The sequence below is a fragment of the Grammomys surdaster genome, unplaced genomic scaffold, assembly GCF_004785775.1.
Source record: "Grammomys surdaster isolate TR1022 unplaced genomic scaffold, NIH_TR_1.0 125688, whole genome shotgun sequence".
In the NCBI taxonomy this organism is placed as follows: Eukaryota; Metazoa; Chordata; class Mammalia; order Rodentia; family Muridae; genus Grammomys; species Grammomys surdaster.
Genome location: NW_021620524.1, coordinates 2,089,004 through 2,109,565, shown reverse-complemented (window position 1 = coordinate 2,109,565; position 20,562 = coordinate 2,089,004). Strand labels below are relative to the sequence as shown.

The 20,562-nt window shown below is 48.1% G+C and overlaps 1 protein-coding gene across 4 annotated transcripts in view; it reads left to right on the top strand.

The window, feature by feature from the left end:
- The window catches only part of Rptor (regulatory associated protein of MTOR complex 1), a 296,009-nt gene that overhangs the window by 170,594 nt on the left and 104,853 nt on the right, over positions 1-20,562 (top strand). For 2 of the 4 annotated variants that reach the window (XM_028787899.1, XM_028787901.1), the window contains 3 exons: positions 164-223; positions 19,716-19,816; positions 20,274-20,418. In XM_028787899.1, the coding sequence (XP_028643732.1) occupies positions 164-223; positions 19,716-19,816; positions 20,274-20,418 (306 nt within the window). The remainder of the gene's footprint in view (positions 1-163; positions 224-19,715; positions 19,817-20,273; positions 20,419-20,562) is intronic. The other 2 variants (XM_028787900.1, XM_028787903.1) reach the window with 2 other exon arrangements.

Sequence of the window (20,562 nt, the reverse complement as noted above, 5' to 3'; positions counted from 1 at the left end):
CCAGGACAGCGAGGAGTGCTTCTGAACCCTAACCCTGCAGGACGGAGGAAGCAGTGACTTATTTATGGGGCCCCATCCCCACTCTTAGTCTGTGCTTTTACTGCTGGTGTTCTCGTGTTTCGTGCTCCATTCATGCCTCTCATGGTCTCTTCTGTCTCTGCAGGTTTTGTATGCAGAAGTGTGTTAGTCTGGTGCCTGGAGTCACACTGGATTTGATAGAAAAGTAAGTAAGATCTGAGCCCTGGTGCTCTTCTGGATCTGAGTGTCTCCCTTTTCCTGCTCGTGTCCTGAGAATCCCTCATGTGGGCGTGGGGTTCTCCCTTTCATGTGTGTCTGTCCTTTGTTCTCTGATGGTGGCTTTGCTCATGATGGTTACACAAGTGCTCGCTGTTAGAGGATGGACATGGGGCAGTGTTAAAAGAAATGATAAGAAGCTCAGTTCCTTTGAATGTTTAAAATGCTGCAGACTGCACTGATGCAGGGCACAGCTGCCTGCTGGGCCATCTGAGACTGACTGCACTGATGCAGGGCACAGCTGCCCGCTGGGCCATCTGAGACTGACTGCACTGATGCAGGGCACAGCTGCCCGCTGGGCCATCTGAGACTGTCCGCATCTGCTTTAACGTAGTTAGGCCTTCAGTGTTTGGAGCCTTTTACCTCCAGCCATGTTACTCTCTGGGGCAAACCCATTCTAGAAGCAGAGCTAGGGTGTGCACAGTGTCAGAACCTCTCTTCCCTCTTGCTCGAAGCCTGCTAAGGTCCCTGAGAAGTCCATCCCTCTCTTGTTCTGATTTCTCTGCTTCTGAAATAGTATCTCATGACTAAACTTGGCCTACATTTGATTCCATTCTACTTGTGTCAGAAGTATGGAAAACTCGGTGGTAAGGAAGGTGGGGTGAGACCCTGTATCTCCCAAGGTACTTGCCAGATAGTTGTTTCCCACGTTGTGATACACATGGGTACATGTGTAAATGTGAAAATGTCCAAGGCATGAATTTATTAAAGTAGGTGAGAAAAGCAAATCTACCCCATGGATCTCCCTAGAAAAGTGCCCTCCCTGTGTGAGGAACCAAGTCATGGTCCTGTGTTGGCCTCCTGCTGCTGCATGCTTACAGTGCAGCCGGCAGTGAGCGCGCAGAGCTGCACACATGTTTACAGCACCTGTCTCCCACACCAGTGGGGGTGGGGGATACACACTACGATGTGTTTTCATTGCTGCAAACCCTGAATATAAATGCATAAAGAAGCATAAGACCCAGGATTGAGGGTGTGGATTGGGGCACACGTAGTGTCTGTAAAGCCCTGGATTTGATTCCCTAGCATTGCCCAATAAAAGAAGAAAAATGACTGTAGTTTCAGCTGTATAGAAAGGAGGGGCTTGAAACAGGCAAAGGAACAACAGCATCAAGGGATTCTGACTTCTCCACGTGTGTGTGTGTGTGTGTGTGTGTGTGTGTGTGTGTGTGCACCCGCACGCGTGTGTGTGTACCTGAGTGTGTGTAAGCACGTGTGTGTACGTATTACAGAAATTTGCTATATATTTATTACAGAAATGTACCAGGTAAAATACATCAGTATCTTAGTCTAAGAGTCATCAGATGTAGTGAGGACATTGTATGCCATCTGAGGCTAGTGTTTCCGCTTAGATTTTGAGTCACTATCTAAGCTTCAGGCTTTTCTCATTCACAAACAGGGCGGGTAGCATGGAAGGTAGTCAGTGGGTGGTGGCAGGGCACATGGAAGGCCCAGTCATTCCTCTGACAAGCAGGGCTTTGTCTTGTCCGTGGTTTGGAAGCCACAGCATGATCCATAGCAGGATGGATACTGGTAGACACTGGAGCTGGGCAGGCGATGCTGCAGAACTATTGACAATCCTTCATTCAAGAGCTAAGCAAGCTGTGCTCAGTCAGACACATAGATGGCCAGTTGGCCTGGTATAGGCACAGTGGAAAGAGGCTGGGGCTTCAGAGGTCACTTTCTCAGTTACAGTATGACAAACACTGGTGCTGTCTTTTAGTGTGTAAGAGTGTGACCTAGGAGCACATTTGTGGATATACACATCTGGTGATAGGACCCGTGGATGGGATGGTGACACGCTGGCCACGTGTCCCTTTCTATCTGTTGTATTCTTTTTTCTTTCTAAGATTTATTTATTTTATTTGTATGAGTACACTGTAGCTGTCTTCAGACAAACCAGAAGAGGGCATCGGATCCCATTACAGATGGTTGTGAGCCACCATGTGGTTGCTGGGAATTGAACTCAGGACCTCTGGAAGAGCAGTCAGTGCTCCTAACCACTGAGCCATCTCTCCAGCCCCCTATCTTTTTTTTTTTTTTGTTTTTTTTTTTTTTTTTTTTTTTGGTTTGGTTTGGTTTGGTTTGGTTTTTCGAGACAGGGTTTCTCTATGCAGCCCTGGCTGTCCTGGAACTCAGATCTGTAGACCAGGCTGGCCTCGAACTCAGAAATCTGCCTGTCTCTGCCTCCCAAGTGCTGGGATTAAAGGCGTGCGCCACCGCTTCCTGGCTATCTGTTGTATTCTTGATGGTCACAAATGTTGTACACATGTCATCTGGGACCAAAATGATGACAAAGTGCAACAGCAGGGCTGGGCAACACTGATTCACGTGCTCCTCAGAGAGTCTTGACATCTGTGCCTCAGTTGGGAAGGGCTATAGAACACAGATAATGCATTCCTCAGAAAGTCTACCTGGTGTATCCCCACCCTTGGCCCAGGTCCTTTCTGGAACTACAAGGCTGAGTAGTGCTGGAGCTCTTTCCAGGTTGTGACCACATAGGCAACAGTGACCCTGTAACCCGGCCACTTTATTCCCAGGGTGTCACCCTGCAAAAATGAGGCTGGAATGCTAGCTCAGTGCTCAAGAGGACTTGCTCTCTTGCAGAGGACCCAGGTCTGATTCCCAGCACCCACAAGATAGCTCAGAACTGCCCGTAACTCCAGTTCCCTGGGATCAGCTGCCCTATTGTGATCTCTGTAGGCATCTGCTTGCATGTGGTACGCATGCAAACACTCAGAGGCACACCTATACATAAAATAAACTGTTTTTAAAACAAAAAGAAAATTGAAACCCGCAGAATATTCAGATGATGTTACATGAGTATTACAAAATGCTATGAGCAAGAAAAGAGAAGATCTCACACACACCAGAGAGCTAAATTTAAGACTTGGCAACACGGGCTAGAGGAAGCACTGGAACTAAGGTACAGGATTTTATAGGTGAAGATAAGAAACAGAAAGAGAGGACAACAAGAAAGAAAAGAGAGAGGACAAAAAAAAAAAAAGAGGGAGAAGCCAAGATGGAATAAAACCGCATGGCCAGGAGAAACCACAAGTAACAAAGGGTCTTACAGCTGGGGAAGAAGGCAGTATAGTGCTAGATCTACCCAATCTAGATACATAGCTTATAAATATAATAGCTGAATTGTGTGTTTTTATACAGGCTTATTGGGGTTAGAAATTCCTACAAGACACACACACACACACCCACAGATAGTTGCAGAAGCCAGTCTTCAAGAGTCTCGTTCTGGAAAAGACAGGTCTATGGGATGGGAGAGCAGGTTTGTCAGGTCAGGACTGTGGTGGTTAACCTGAGGGACCAGTAAGAAGGAAGTGTCCTACCTGTAGCCCCATAGATAGCTCAGGACACTTGTGCAGAGGTTGCAGGTGTGTGGGGCAGTTGACAGGACTGCTGCACTTGGGGCAGTTTCGAGTGATCCAGCTCTGTTTTGTGTCTTCACTGTGCCTGCCACAGCCATCAGTGACTATGCAGTGCCTGTGCTCGCCCTCCCTGGTCCACAGGGATGAAGTCCGAGCACAGCCAGCGGCCCACTTGATGCCAGTGGTGTGCGTGTGCATTCTGCCGAGTTTTTATAAAATGGAAGCTTTGACCAGCTTCCCACCAACACAGCCTTCCTGGGTCCCTCACCACCATGGCGAGAGGCATCACAGCAGAGGTGTCAGCAGCCTGGCAGCGGGGTGTGGAGCAGAACTAGGCTTTTGTTTTGTTCTTAGGTTTTAATTCGTGTACAGGCTTACATCTTGTATCAGGCCATCTAGGGTTTCTCACGCACAGTACCACAGCACTTGGCTCTTCACTACAGCACATATACAAACACACTGCCACAGAGCAGGACATAGAAAGAGAAGAGGGTTTTATTAGCTTACCATTCTGCACCTCCGAGGTCATGGAGCACCATCTAGTGAGGTCTTACTGGAAAACTCCCTAGGCTATGCACATAAAATGTTAAGACAAGGGACAAGTTTGTGTCTCCTTTTAAAGTCCCCTGAATTTAGCTGTAAGGTTCCACACACTGACCTCACTGAATCCTAAACCCCTCCAGCAGCCCCTTGGTCTGCACACCACATTGGATTCCATTCTGATTGCCCAGTGTGGGCTAATGTCAACCCTTGAAACTTTGGGAACACACTCAAGGCATGTCCAAACCATAGACCATCATGTCTTCAAGGTTTGGGAAATTAGAGGAGATGTAACACAGAGTGGAGGGACATCACAGCCATGAGGCCATAGACATGTTGTGACTGGAACTGCTTTCCTGCTGCTGAGGATGTGGTGCTCAGAGTCGAGTGTCTCCCTGCGGCTATTCTTGATCCCGTGTGCAATCACCCTTGCTTCGTGGTGCGTCTGTGCACAGCTGTACAGACAGAGCATTGCGACTGTTGGCAGAGAAAGAGTCTCTCCAGATTCCCAATTGCATGCTAGTTACCAGCATGCTACTGGGCAGCATCTCCTGGCATGGGAGCCTAGGGACACTTTTTTGGAAGTAGGACCCAGGAGCCAAGTTCCTTTATTCTAAAGCTGAGGCTCCGCTGTGTTTGGAATGTTCTCTAGACTGTCAGTCCACTTCCCTTGCCAAGGTACACAGGAAGGACAGTCTCTACAGGTCGGGCTTCCACGTTTCATTACACTGTGCCAGCTGACCCAAGCCAGACCCAGAGCCCCAGAACTCTTAAAAAGCCTTGTAATAGTTTTCTCTCTTTTAGAACTTCACTGCAGTGACGTGGTCATAGAATAGGTGCTTGTTGCTCTGCTGCGTGGTCAGCACTTAAACTGTTTCGGGTCTGATTCAAAGTGTCCAGGACTGCCTGTCTCCTTGGAGCCCTCCTGCCCTGGTTATGAGCATTAGATGAGTCTATCCAGTATATCCAAGGATATGTACTTACCCCAGCTGCCTTCTTGGCTGTGCTCAAAACCCCAAGGAGCAAAAGCCCTGCCTCCCCATCCAGGAAGCACGAGTGTTCTCTTCAAAAATGTATAAAAGCTGATGGTTCGAGAACCAGGAAATATTTCAGAATATATAAATTTTTGAATAGTTGAGAGATTTTTAATAAAAGCATTTGCACAATATTGACAAAGCTGTCAGGGGAGTTTTGGATGAGGTTTGTGTAATTGGCTGGGTGACATACATGGTCACATGCCCCTGCTCACTGTGGCTAGTACACTTTCCCAGAGAGGTGGCACTCTGAGTTTTCCAGATCTCATTTGCATTAAAGTTGACAGGGGATCTGTCATCATTTTGACTCCAGGGCCTGCATGAATTCCTGGGTGGCTGTGGTGCGGGCTCTACCGCCGTGTCTTCTCCAGGTACAGTGTGGCCTTCACATGCAGAGCATGAAGCCTGACTGTGCTGGCCTTGGATCCAGACTGATTGGTGGGATAGACTGGCTCATTATGGGTATCAGAGCAAACGGCCTGGGCTGTCTGTTCAATTCTTTGGTTTCAGTCCATTTGTTCTGTAGCTGCTCGTTATTCTGAACAGACTCTTGAGCTCTGCACATTAGTGAGAGGCTGCAGAGGGAGGCCTGAGCGTCAGCACTACGCAGGCCTGATTGAGCCCTGGGGTAAGTGGGAACTGGGAAACTTCTAGCAGCACATAAGCACAATATTAGCTGGGATTTAGAGCCCAGGTTGGAGCTGCTATTGATTTTTTTTCTGGCTTTTTAAGGATTCTGAAAATTCATTTGCATATATCTCACCATATGGGGTGTCCTTTCTGTTAAAATACCTGTGTCACACTAGGGGCATGCCTGGTTCTGGTCCACCTGGTCACTGTGGCAAGTTACTCTGTATACATGGGCTGAGACCCATAGGCCTCTGGCTGCATTTTTTCCTTATCTCAGAGGGGAATGGCCATCTCCCTGGGGCACCTCTCCCTGGAGCCCACTGTAGGCAGCTGAGTAACATCTGCACACATATCCTCCGCCCATGTGCCCTGCCTACCACTCAGACTTTTCTTACCAACCATCCATCTTGTGCTCAGGCCTCCAGGACCTGAATGTTTCCAGATGAGAGCCTTGGCTGTCATGGCAGAATCTGACTGAGCCTTGAACTGAGGACCCTGAGAACTGTAGCAGAAACTGCACATAAAAGCCTCTGGAGGCCCCACGTGCCACTTCTGTGCTCTTAGAAAACTAGCTTCTTTCTCTTTTGGTGTTGGGGATGGGAGCCAGGACCTTGTGTATACAAGCAGGAGTGATGGCAATGACCACCTAGGGCATGATGGTGGCCACCTGGTTTTTTCTTCACCTTCTTGACAATTGAACGTGACAACACCTCTTCTGCTCTGTCAGAAATCCACCCTAAGTTGTGTTGTTGTCTCTGTCTTTGCCATCACTGGAAATGACGTTTAGCTCCACTCTGCAGACCTGCCATGTGGAAATGGCCGAGACTGGGGTCAGTTTCCAGAGGCTGCCCTAGTCAGGTTTGTATTCCTATACAAAACATCATGACCAAGAAGCAAGTTAGGGAGGAAAGGGTTTATTCAGCTTACACTTCTGCATTGCTGTTCATCACCAAAGGAAGTCAGGACTGGAACTAAAGCAGGTCAGGAAGCAGGAGCTGATGCAGAGGCCATGGAGGGATGCTACTTACTGGCTTGCTTCCCCTGGCTGGCTCAGCTTGCTTTCTTAAGAACCCAGGACTAGCAGCCCAGAGATGGCACCACCCACAATGGGCTGGGCCCTCCCGCCCTTGATCACTAATTAAGAAAATGCCTTACAGCTGGATCTCATGGAGGCATTTCCTCAAGTAAGTCTCCTTCCTCTGTGATAACTCCAGCTTGTGTCAGGTTAACACAAAACTAGCCAGTACATTGTTTTATTGCTGTGCCCCAGATATTGTTCCTCAGGATACTAGGATGGCTGCACTGTAGCCTTAGCAGTTACCTGCAGATTCCATAGTGGCCTTAACACTAAGGCGTGTTTTCTGCTAAGCTGCTGTGTCTGGAAGGAAGGAAGAGTGAACCTGCTTGAGCCCCCTCCACTGCTTCTAATTATCTGCGCTCACCTCTTGCCTGATGAATAAGCCTGTTGCTGCTGCAGTGCATATTTATATTCCGAATCCTTGGAGAGAATGGCAATAAGATCCATGCTTGCAAATTAGGGGACATTTTTCAGCCCTGAAACAAAGTAATGAAACGCTTAAACAGTGCTAGAAATATTAGGGTTCTCAGAAAGCTCCAGGGATCCCACGGATGCTGAACCTGATCTGGGAGGCTGTTAGTTAGTATTCTGATCACTAGAGGCACAGAGTGTACAAAAATTATTCATGATTAACATCGATTGTGTAAACACATCCTAAAGTGCTAGCGGCTGTGTCTGGAGCAGCCAGCTGCTGTTGGTGCTCCTCCTGCTGCTTCAGAGGCTGCAGGGCCACTTAGCCTTCAGGTGCCCACTACGCTAAGGTGGCTTGGTTCTGGGTTTGAAACTGAATGGTTTTTATAGACTTTTAAGATAACATTTGCAGAATACCTGGTATGTGCCCAATCCTGTGTTAAGGGCCTTGTATATATCTTCTTTCTAAAAGAACCAGTGAGGGTGAGTATTGTCATCTGCCTTTGAAGAGCCAGGGAAATGGAAATGCAGAGTGGGTGAGCATCTGAGCCACGCCACACCCTTCCCTCCAATACCCTCACTCGGGAAGGGATTTGGGCTTCTCTGTCACAGGCATAGGGACCATGGTTTTAATCCACTTTGCTGTCCAGGTAGAGAAACAATGTAGACTAGTTTTTATTAATCATTAAAAAAAATAGAGGCTTGGTTTTTAAAGTATGCTTCTTTCCAGTGCAGTTGTAACAGCTGTTTGTGGTTTAATAAAAAAAAATCAGCATGCACAGATCACCAGTCCCTCCGAGAAATCAACAGTTGGTCACCATGCTCAGGCTATGGTCCTCTGAGTGATAACTCACTGATGGCAGTTTTGGGTAGATTAAATGAAACCGATGCCCAGGGTCTGAGCAGTGCAGAGGAAGCCAGTAGCTGGAGGGAGTGTTGAGACACTAAAACAGAAGACTGGGTCTCTGCTTGCCTTCCAGGGGCCTTCCCCACCTAGTCTCTGTGTCCATCACCTCACCCCCAGGGGGATTATTCCTGCCCAGGCAACCTTACACAAACCCTGTAAAGGCAGAGGACAGGGGAAAGTACCAGTCACCTCTGTGCTTGGCATACCGTTCCTACAATGGTTTGTTCTCATGCACAACACAGAGAGACTCAGCACTGAGTGACTCACAGGTGAGTACTGGAGAAAGGCTGCAGGGGGCGCCTGCATACAGCACGAACTGCTTCCGTTTTCTTCACAGTGGCATCAAAACAAAGGACTGCATGCCCCAGCATGGTGCATATCAGCCTCTCAATGGCACAGAGTTCATTTCTACCCAGCTCAGGGGTTTGGTCCTAAGGAAACCAAGTATGCCATGTGAGGCAGAGTGCAGTGCTTCCTCAATGAATACAGCTGCCTGGCAAGGCACAGTAGGCCACAGTGAGGCAGGGCGTGTGCCTCACCTGGAGCCCTTGACCAGCCTTCCTGGTGACCAGCTTCTGTCTAATAAGAGCGTAGCTGTTGCCTGGGAAGTTGCCTGTCATTGCAGTCACATGACTGGGAAAGCTAGTCTCTTCTCAGCTCCTGCCTGTACCCGGTGCACACACATATCACTATTGTCTCTACTTTTGTCTGTATGTGATGCTGTCACCCTCCAGAGTCAGCATTCGTTTACATTGACCACACACTTGTACCTTCTGATGGCCCTTGTCCTTTCCTGAACTTCAGAGCCCCCATCTGAGCTCATTTTCTTTACCTTTCCTGCAGATCTGGGGGTGAAAACAAAGTCTGTCTGAAATGCCATGGTTGCCCTGATTTTGTTTTTCTCCTTTTAGATCAGCATTATCAGTAAACCTAGAGTTAACCGATTTGCTCAAGTTGGGCAAGTGCCCTGTCTCCTGGAACCACCGCTCTGGCCTGGGCAGGTCTGCAGTGTTCTTACCTCACCCACCCCACTAACCCTCCAGACCCCCAGGCCCAGGCCATGTTGGGTCTGCCTTCCCATATGCTGGAGTTGCTTTTCCAGATTTTCATGGCGGTAGGGCTCTTGTGTGTCCTTTCAGCGTCACCCAGGCTTGTTGTATTGATACTGCTTTCTTTTACTGCAAGTCACATGTTATTTTTTGTTGATTTGCTTCACAGCCACTGTGAATCATTGCTTGTTATGCTCCAGGCAGTTACATGTAGAAATGGGGTTTGTTCACCTGGATAAATACCTGTGTATGGGGTGGCTGGGTATATGGTAGGTGTGCATTTAATACTGTAACAGAAATTACCTACCTGTTCTTTATCATGGTGGACCACCCTTGCAGGCGTGTGAGTGTGCTACAGCTCTCAGTCTGTGTGCATTCTTGGTGTCCTGCAGTTTTTGGGTCAGCAGTTCCAGAGGATATACACTGTTGTGATTTTGAACTGTATGCTGGAACGCCCCCATGTATCACGGATGCTGATTTATGTTCTTTTGTAAAAATGGGTGTGTGTCCAATATGGTTCCAGTCCTTAAATTGTGTTTGTCTTCAAGAGTCCTTCTATATTTTGGATGTTAGCAGTCAGAATTGCGTCTGCATCTGTGCTTTTGTCTGATGTAGCCTTTTCTTATTATTTATGATTCTGGGTCCCACACAAAACATCTGCCCAACTCTCCCAGGGCTGTTAGTGACTTTTTTTCCCTAAAAGTTGTGCAGTTTTAATTTTTGTTCAAGTGTATGCTCCATCTTAGGTCACTTTTTATCTACACTATGCAGCAGTTTAAAGTTCTCTCTCCCTCTTGTCTGGTCATCGTCTCAGCTGCAGCATAGAGGGAAGGCTGTATTTGCTCCCTGTTCACATGACCCCTCAGACAGTTGATTTATGGAGAAGAAACTCCTTTCTTCTCTGCTGATCTGTCTCTGCCCTTCCACCTCTACCACTATGCTAACCAATATAACTGTATTATAAGGCTTGTTGAAGCTCCAAGTATTTCATAAAAATTTTAGCATTTTAGTATCCATTCTAGTTTAAAAACCTGCTGTAGCTTTGGCTGAGGAGTCTTTGTTCTGATGGTACAGTTGTCCTTCCCGTGCACACTGTACTTTTTTGTTGTTCTTTGTTTTGAGACAGTGCCTTTCTACATATCAGTGTATGTCCGAACTCACTCTGTAGACCAGGCAGACCTTAAAGTCATGTAGCTCGACCTGCCTCCGCCTCCCAAGTGCTGGGATTAATGGCATATGCCACCGCCACACCCAGCAGTATGCCTGTTTTAAAAACTAATCTCAGGATGCTTTGTAGTTTGTTTTCTTCTGCACCCCGGGGGTTCTGTGCGTACCTTGTGCCCTCAGCACCGCTACTCTGACTCTGGTATCCCAGCCTTTTACGTAGCTATTCACTGTGCTTTATAGTCCTTTCCTACAAGGACCATATGACTTTACTGTCTGAGATCACTGTCCTATGAGGACTACTTTGCTCTGGGTCCTTTGTGGTATTGACTGTAAAGGTCTTGCACTCTTTTTATTAGTGTCAGGATTTTTAATTGTGTATTCACATATAGAAAATGTGATGTGTTTTGTGGAGAGGGCTTGTTTCCTCTAAACTCGCTAAACTTACTTCCAGGTTCTGATCATTGTATTGCAAATTCCATGGATCTGTGTTTATAATTATGTTCTCTGCAAGTACATATAGTTTTCAAATGTTTGCATCTCTTGTTTCTTTTTCTTACTTTAGTGGACTGTCTTTAATGCCTCTATACAGTGTCAAATGTAAACAATGAAGCTGGGCAGTCAGCCTCCGCCGGACTTGACGGGTCAGTGGGGGTGGGGGGAAGGCAGTCTGTGTTTGGTTGTTAGGCACAGTGTGAGCTGTGGCTCCATGGCTAGCCACTGCCAGGTAGGGGTTCCTTTGTCATCACTGATTGGTGCTGAGACTTGTTGCACAACTCTCCCTCCATCTGACTGAGGAAAGTCATGGCTGCTAAAGTTTGAACATCCTTCTTTCTTCTGTTCATGTGTTATGTTGCTGTTGAATGTTAAAACAAATCTTGGGTTCCTCTACCAACTGACCGTCTGCCCACGTTACTCGTACTCGTCGCTGTGCTCCACTGTGATTTTTGGAGATCTGTATACCCGCTCTTAGCCGACCTCAGCCAGGTAGGACTGCCCTTCCATGTGACTTCCTGACTGCTAGCTCAGTGCCTTGGAGGCCTTGGCTGCTGTCTGCCACCGCCATGCTTGTCTGTCTGTCTGTCTGTCTGTCTGTTTAGGGGAGGAGGAGGTGGCTCTGACCTATACTGAATGTGTAGCCTTCCTCCCCTACATATTTTCCTTTCACTGTTTGTAAGGTTTCTCTCACCGGCTTTGACAGTTTTGCCTCAGTGTAGGTATTCTGCTCTGTCTCTCTATCATCTCCTGGTCTGGATGCTATGGGCTGAATTATGTGCTCTAAAAGTTCTTAGTTGAAGCCCTAGTATTTGGAGATGGGGCCCTGGAAGATAACTAGTTTTTAAATGAATTCTTGAGAGTGAGACCTTTGTGAAGAGACAGATGGTAGGACAAGTCTTTGTGGCTGCCCTGTCCTTGTGTGTACATGTGTGTCTCCATTACAACTGAAAGCTGACTGCCATGTCCTCTCAGAATATGCACGGCCTTTATATTGAGTCTCCAAGAAGACTGATTGGAATCATCAGATGTCATCAACTCTTAGGGACATGGGAAACCTTAGCCCCTGAGACCTGTGCATTATTCACTACCGACTGGATATAGCACTGTGGTAACAGCTTTTCAGTGTCTGTGTTTCGTAGGAAGGGAGCAGTACTGGTACAGCACTGGGAAACCACACTCCTGAGACTGTCCATGGGTCAGTATAGTCCACAGATTCACAACACTTGACATCCATGAATGTCTAGAGTGTGTACACTGTGTCTGAGGAGTTCGGGTGCCAAGGGATATTACTGGGTCATAGAAGACATGCCAAGGCATGTATGTGGTCAAGCATTTATTTAGCTAATGAAGAATATTTGGACAAGTATCATAAACACCCATTGTCAAGCAAATTAGCTGCAGGCTTCAGCACTCTGCACTCTGCCCTGCAACCCTGAGTCATTAGGAGGAACTGTCTGTGCTTCAGTGCAGCCTCTTAGTGGGGCTCTGTGTGCATCTGGACACGTGCACATGTGGACTGATACGGTAGCTCTTGCCTTACTGATGAGCCAGCCATTATGCACTGACCCTGGTCTTCAAAGGAAATGGCTGGGTTCACCTCCTGTGGCCTTTGTCTCAGAGCATTTCCAAATAGTGAATCACTTGCAGTCAGTGAGCCCACAGTGTTCTCCACAGTCAGCTCATTGTGGTCATCTGAGAAATAGAGATCTATCACACGCTGACTGACTTAGTCCATTTACATAGGTGCAAAATAGCTAGCTTTTAAATGCCTTCCCCTTTTAGAAACTACCTCTCTTTTATGGAAAAAAATGGGTTTTATTTTTCTTTGTTATGTAAGGACTGTGTTTTTAGCAGTACATCACTAAACACAGATAAGCAAAAAGACCCATAATCTCTGCCCTGCCAAGATACTCACTGTTATCCCACTGATACCTACTGTGGTGGATCCTTCAAACTGTTTCCTGTATCTGGGCATTTATGGCAAGCATGCAGCGTGCCCTTATACAGTGTCTTGGTGTGTTACACATTGTTTGCTGCTGTGCATGCTGAGCCAGCCAAGGAATGTATTCCAAGGGTTTATAGTGGATTTTAGATAGAGGGGCTTATACCATTTTAGGACCGTCTTCCTATCTTCTTTGTGGGAAAGCATGTCTCTGATATGGCAGTGCCATTTTCCTGAAATCTGCAGGTTTGTCTTTGTGCACACAGAGCATTGTGATCCCTCAGTAGGGATTATGGCATTGACCAACCAAGCACACATGGACGCATGAACATAGTGAATTGTGCCAAGCCTGAGACCAGCCTGGACACTGTTTTTATGGCACAGAGACACTCACAACATTCTGTGGGGTTACAGAGACTTTACAGGCCCTGGACAACAGAGGTGCTAGGAGGAGGTAGTTGGAGAGGTCACAACCCAGAGTTACTTGGTACAAGAGTCTGCCCTTACACCAGGAAGGCCTGGGAGTTGGAATGTGGTACTAAAATGTGAACATGCAGGTGGACAGGGACTGATTTGGGGAAGACTGATGTTGGAATTAGCACCCATGCTTCTTGCTTGTCCTGAGGTCGTTTTCTGTTGCTGTGATAAAATCCTTCACAAAAGCAACCAGGGGAGAAAAGATTTATGTTAGCTCACAGTTCCATTTCAGAATCCATCATGGTAGGGAAGTCAGTATACACGGGAACTGGAAGCAGCCAAAGCCCAAGTTCAGGGGCTAGTGCCACCCACTTTTAGGATAAGACAGTCCCCCTTTCAAACTCATCCAGAGGCCACCCTGATCTGGACTATTAATTCCTCACTACAACTCGGCTGAATCTGTGTATGGCAAGTTAACAGCTACAGCTAATATCAAAGTTGGACACACTAGGCAAGAAGGAAGCTGGAATCTTTTTCTGTCTCGCCTAGTCTCTGCAGCACTCCCTCTTGGGATGGTCAGGTTCCAATTCGTCTACCTTACTCACTTCAAGAGCTGAGACAGACCCTGAGGACACAGCTGAAGAATAGCACTTAAACTGACTCCTTCCCTGTCCCCACCCACAGCTGGCAGCTGCCATAAAGAGTTAGGATTCTATCCACTGAGCGATGGGGAGCCTTAGGAATGAGTGGGAGTTGCCGCTGTTCTCAAGTGGAAGTTCCATGACTCAGGTTTGTGGGCTGCTGAAATTATGCAGTGTGTTCAGTACTCTGCCAAAAACTATACGGAGATTGATACATATCGAGGAAAGAAAGCCACTGCCCATGGGAATATATTATCTAGTTACAGAGGAGATTAGCTTAGAGGAGCAATGGTGAATAAATAATACAAAGAACACAAGCAAGGGCTTCGAGGAATGCCTGAGCGCCTCACAGGTGCATGTTGTTAAAGATCTGAAGGTTATGCAGGAGCTCCACTAAGCTGTCACGTCCAGGGCATCTGATCTACACAGAATAGATGGAGAGGCCACTACAGTGAGTGGGGCCTGGCCCCAGGAGAGCCAGATAACTCTGACCCACTCATGAGCAGCATAAGCAGACAGACAGAGGCCAGTTCTAATGTCTCCAGCACTGTGATGTGGCACTGGGCCAGCCAGAGGAAGAATGGGTGGAGAATAGCAACAGGTCGCACAAGCTCAGTCCTCAGCTTGTTCGGTTATTGACAGTTTTGAGCCCCACGAGGGAATTTTCTGTTTGGGTGCATGAGAACCAAGAGAAGTCTTTCTTCTGCCCCTCAGAGGCCTGGATGTTCCCTGTGTTGTGTGCCCAGATAGAGCTGTGCCCAGTCTGCTCTTCTCCAGCTACAGGTGCCTGCTGCCCTTTGAGATTTTAAGTAGAGACACTCAAGGTCGAGCAGTGGGGAAACTTGCTCTTTGTTGGCAGCCCTGTGGTTTTCTGGCTCTGAAGGAAGAGAGTACTTGTGGCAGCACAGGGGGAGCTCTGGGTTCATGAGGGCCAAAGAGACTTGAGCATCATCAGCCTGCTGTAAGCCTACCTCCTGCAGCCCTGGTCCTCTTATTCTTAGTCCTCAGAGCCTTGTGAGGCAGGTGGTGAGCCACGCTGTGTCCATTTGTTCACCGCTTTTCCCCAAGGCCTCCAGTCCCACTTTGTGAGAATGAAGAGAACACCTTCTTGGGAGTCCCTGGGAGGTGTCTGGTGTGCAGTGGCACACATGTGTAGTGGCACACACGGCAGCAGTCTCCAGTCAGTGGTCAGCCTGTCACGACTGGTCCGAGTGCGCTCTTCCCACAGGGAGCATCAGGACCCGGCTAAACAGTAGGGTTTTACTACAGGCTGACTTTGTGCAGCTCCCATGTGAGGAATAGGTAGGGAAGGCAGATGCTAGTGAGACACAGATTGTCGGGATGCTCGTAGGAGTGAACCCATAGGACCAGAAATGTCTTCTCACTGAGGTTTGGATGACCAATGTTGTAACAGGGCCTGTCTGTTGACTAGGTGGATAAGGGAAGTGGATAGAATCTTGCTGAGTGACTGCAGAGGTCATGACAAGGGCTATGGCGGGTATCGGGATGAGGAGAGATATGCCTCTCTCATAGGGAGATCATCTCAAGAGGATACTAGATGGCCATTCCAGAACTGGTCCCACCCTGAGGTCATCACTTGCATAGCAGTGGAGACACTTGAAAGTGGTCACTCTGTGGCAGCCGGTGGTCAGCAGCAGTAGCCTGAGTGTTGAAGTCAAGGAAGACGAGCGCTGGCAGGAAACTGAGAGCCGCAGGGAGCAGTGTCTGTGGGAAGATGGGAACAAGATGGGAATGAGCCCTCGTGCCGACAGCAACAGCGGGAGGGAGAGCTGAGGAGGCGGCATGCCCCTGCCAAGGAGGTATCTGGCTGCCACGGCATCTGCTGTGCAAGTGTGACCCGTTTTATTTTAGTCCTGTGTCACACATAAGGTTAGTTTCTGTGACTCAGAGCCGAGACACAGGATGCAGAAGTTGCCCAGCCACAGCACAGCTGGGACTAGAGTTTGGCTTCTCATCTTTCAATCCTGTGATTACTTTCCACATTAAGTTTGTCCTTGGTTAGCACCGAGGAGTTAAATTTTAAAAGAGCCCCTGTGCTTGTCAATGGACTTTGTAGGACCTAGAGAAGCTTCCTGAGTAGGGTGTGGTCTCAGGTTGGATGTTACAGTTTCTTGGTTCCCTCTGGATCCTACTGTAGCCTGTGAGGATCCAGATAGGCTCCCAGTTTCCCTGTGAGGCACAGAGACCACAGCTCTAAAGTACAAGGAGTGGGCTCACGTCTGCCTTTGTTGTCCCAAGAAGGACCTGTCTGCAGATGAGCTGGCAGCCACATTATTGCTCAGGAGGTCAGTCGGTCAACATGGCTGATCTGTCTGCAGCAGCTGGGCAGATGCTCTGCCTATGCCTTCATGATGATCTCGGGGGAAATGGGGGGTTTTCAGGTTGCTGTGGGATCCTAACCCAGACAGCGCTTGCTCTGCTAACAGTGGCTGTCAGGGACCAAGACTGAGGTTGAGAATCTTGCTATCCACTTCTCACTGCCGAGAACACAGCTTCTGTTCACATCCCCAGAGACTGTCCCTTGGAGAACAAGGTGATCTGTGGTGGCCTCACTGGACTCCAGGCCTGTGGGCTCTTCCTGTTAACTGTCCGGTTCTGGAGACAGACGATGCTCAGTCTCTTTGGTTTGTATAGGCCCCATACCTCTCCCAAAAACGCTGCCCACTGCACAAGGCGCCAGCCCCCAGGATGCTGTCACCTTGGGACTCACCTTCCTGGTGCCACCAAAGGCTGATGATAAACAAGCAAAGAAACTGGAGTCTCACGTGTTCCCCAGGGCTCAGGTGGGTGGGTTCTCTTGTCCTCAACTCAGGTGATAGGGAGCACAGGGTCTTCCTAGAGCTCTCCTTGCACGTGGTAGTGTGATACTGGCTGTGCCGTTTTTGACTTGTTCCTTTGCTTATTAGTACAAAGCTCATATTGCACTATTGAGGTGTTTACAAATAACCATTAAGCAGCTTTCATAAACCACACTCTGCCTGAGTGCATCCACTGGAAACTTAGTAAGTTTCTAGTATAGAATTGACCGATAAGGGGCTAAAGGGATGGCTCAGCAGCTAAGAGCACTGACTGTTCTTCCAGAGGTCCTGAGTTCAATTCCCAGCAACCACGTGGTGGCTCACAACCATCTGTAATGGGATCCGATGCCCTCTTCTGGTGTGTCTGAAGAGAACTACAGTGTACTCACATATGTGAAAGAAAAAAAGAGAGACAAAGGGAGAGAGGGAGGGAGGGAAGACAGGGAGGGAGAGAGGGCGGGCGGGCGGGAGGGCGGGGAGAATTGACTGATAGGCCAGGCCTAGTAGTGGTGCACTCCTTTAATCCTGGCATTCAGGAGGCAGAGGCTGGTGGATCTGTGAGGTTGAGGACAGTCAGGGCTACACTGAGACCCTGTCTCTAGTGGAAAAGAACTAACTGGTGTCTTCCCAGCTGTATACTGAGATAGAAGACAGGAGTCTAGATGTTGCCAGTGTGGATGCTCTTTGTTTCCCTGAAGGTTGCCATAGTGTCCTCGGACCTTCTCTAAATGGTGTAACCTAGGGCAGTTAGGTATATGCTTGTTGCTTAAAGTGAGGCAGAGAGTGACCTAGCCGACCTTTGTTAGGAGTATGTATGCCCTTTATGGGTGCCTGGTGGTCACTTACCTCTGGATTCACTCATCTAAAGGGAGGTTTTCCTGGTCCTCCCTTGCACCTAAAATGGTATATAAGCCAAAGGACTGAGATTTCACCAGAAGATGGTGTTTTGGTGTTGAGCTGGTTAGGGATGGGTGGCACAGTGCTCCCAGCTTCTTCAAGATACTGTTGAGTTCAGTGGCTAGCCAAGCCGTCACTTCTGTGGTAGGGCTGGCCATACCAGGAAGACCAGGTAAAGGGTCTGTAAGTCTCGTCGTGTCAGTCATACTGGAGGCTGAGTTCAGTGTATACATATCAATAAACCTGCGTTCTCCTCGGCTGAGATGGCCACTTTTTCTTTATAGTAAATGGTCACCTACAGGACAAGCTTCCAATGGGTCTTAGTGAACTGTTGAAAAGTAGTTTTGGGAACTGCATACTTGAACCTGGTATCGGTAGGAAGCAGTCAGGACACATTGTTGAAGATGGTGACTGTCCTGCTCCTTACTCTGACACGCAGAGAACAACAATGAGAGCTTGGAGAGAGAGCCTTGCTGCGCAGTGTTTTTACAGTCATGAAAACGTGTCTTCTCTTTGAGAGGTGTACCCCACCCTCACAGCTCTGTGGGGAGAAGCCCCAGGGAGCATGGGCATCTTCTTTCCCATAGTTTTCTGTACCTCCGCATCCTGTGTAAACTGCTGATGGCGGGCCCAGCTACCATACACACACCTTCATGTGGTAGTCTCCATGGTAAAGAGATCAGGTAAGGAGGATCCCATGCTCAGAGTAAGGGCAAGCCAGTCCCCAACACCCCATGCTGAGTTCCTCTCTGGGCTTTACTTTCTCTTTAGTAGTAAAGTACTTAATTGTCGCCATACATGTTCAGCACTGGGCTCTGTGATAGCATCCCCAACTTTGGAAATAAACCTGATGTAAATGTCACCTGTTGTTTACCCCTCCCCCACATACCTTTTTCTGTCTTGTCACTAAACCCCCCTGAATATAAGGAAAGATTTTTGTTTCAAAACCAAATGGAATTATTAGCAGGAAAGAGCTTACTCAGCATAGTTGTGTAGGTAGCCTGGCCCTGCTCCCTTCTATTCCTGACTCTCTGTCTCTGAGTTGTTCTTACTGACAGTACCATCAAATGGGTGACTATAATGGGAATTATTAATCTGTTCCACCTTATAAATAGCAAATCACACTCTAGTCTCTAAACCAAATCACTGTGAACATTTTTCTTCTGGGAGGAAGAAAGAGTTTCTAGTCAGATATAATTAAACGTGCTACCTAGTGGGTAAAATTAAGCTTGCTGCAGAGCAGAAAGAAGCATGCTCACACCTTAAGGCTTTGAACTACTCTGGTCTCCAGTGGACACATGCTTGCCACAGGCATGGATGCTCTGCCCTGACAGGATGCAGATGTCTACTCCTGGGTTAGCACTCAACACAGTTTTCCTTCACCTCCCTTTCCATAGTGGAAGCCTTCACTCCCTCCCCAATCTCTACCTTGAGTGTCTGCAGCCTTTGCACTGCCTGGCTCTCCATGCGTGCACATGCTGTGTGCTTCTCATCTGTCCTTCCCAGTGGTTGATACTCTTCATGGACCAGCTGAAAGACTGAAAGGTGAGTAGGCTGTGTCAGGTAGAACCCTCTTCTCAGCTCTTCTACAGCAGAGGAACCTAAACAGGGCTGTGCAGGAAGACTGGACTGCGAGGATTTCCTGACAGCACAAGACGAATGTCCTGAGCCCCGTTGGCTTGTGTTGCATGTGTGGAACTGTGCAGCTGTGTGTTGGCAGCTGTTCTCTGTCCACACACACAAGGGCAACAGGAAAACTGTTGATGTGTCTTCAGAGGAGAGGTAAAAGTAGGAACTGCTGAGGGTGCGCCTGTGTAGTTTGTCTTCTTGAAGAAGACATGTGAAGACTATGGGAATGCTAGGGCCCCTAGGAGGCCTTCCCAGCCACAGCCCTGCCTGGCTTTCCTTGAGCCTGAGGCCTTTCCTCTCTGTCAAGGTCTGTTCCCACATCTGACTCTCTTGCCTGTTTCAGTAGCCATGGTAGCACTAATGCAAATGACATCTTGTCTAGGATTCCTGGCCGGCTGAATGACCGGAGAACCCCTCTGGGTGAACTGAACTGGATCTTCACAGCCATCACAGACACCATCGCCTGGAATGTGCTCCCTCGGGGTGAGAGACACCACATCAACCAGGCTCAGTGAGGAAACTCACAGGGACTGGAAATAGCCAGGAGAGCAGACCAGCCTAAGGAGGCTGGTGTTGTCATGTGCGTTCAGGGACCAAGGGTCCCATGCTCTGTGTCAGCCTTGCTCTCAGCTCAGTAATGCTTTCCCTGCAGGCCCAAGGCTCAGCTTCCTGAATAAATGCTGGCACAGTCTTTACCTTTGAAACCAGAATTCCAGCTATAAAAACGTGTGTGCTTTGTTTGTAGGTTGGTTGGGATTTGGGTATTTGTTCATATGTAGGCTGATATGTGCATGTGTGTATATATATTACCAGTGTGAAATGTGTATGTCCATCTCAACTTGTGTGTAATATTTTTTGATGGGAAAGAATTTGCGATTTTGGCTTCCAGCCCTGTGTGCAAGTCACTTAAGATTCCTTGTTATTTTTTATCTGCCCTCAGATCTTTTCCAAAAGCTTTTCCGACAGGACCTGCTCGTGGCAAGTTTGTTTAGAAATTTTTTATTGGCAGAAAGAATCATGAGGTCGTATAACTGCACCCCAGTAAGCAGCCCACGACTCCCTCCGACATACATGCATGCCATGTGGTAAGTATGACTGTCTGACAGTTCTTTTATGCTTGGGCCACTATTTGTATGCATGCCTGCTTTGAAATGGTGGGCTTCTTGGAACCATAAGAGTGCCCTGATCTGGGGAGGAGTGGCCCCAGCCTGAGACAGGGTCTCCTTCAG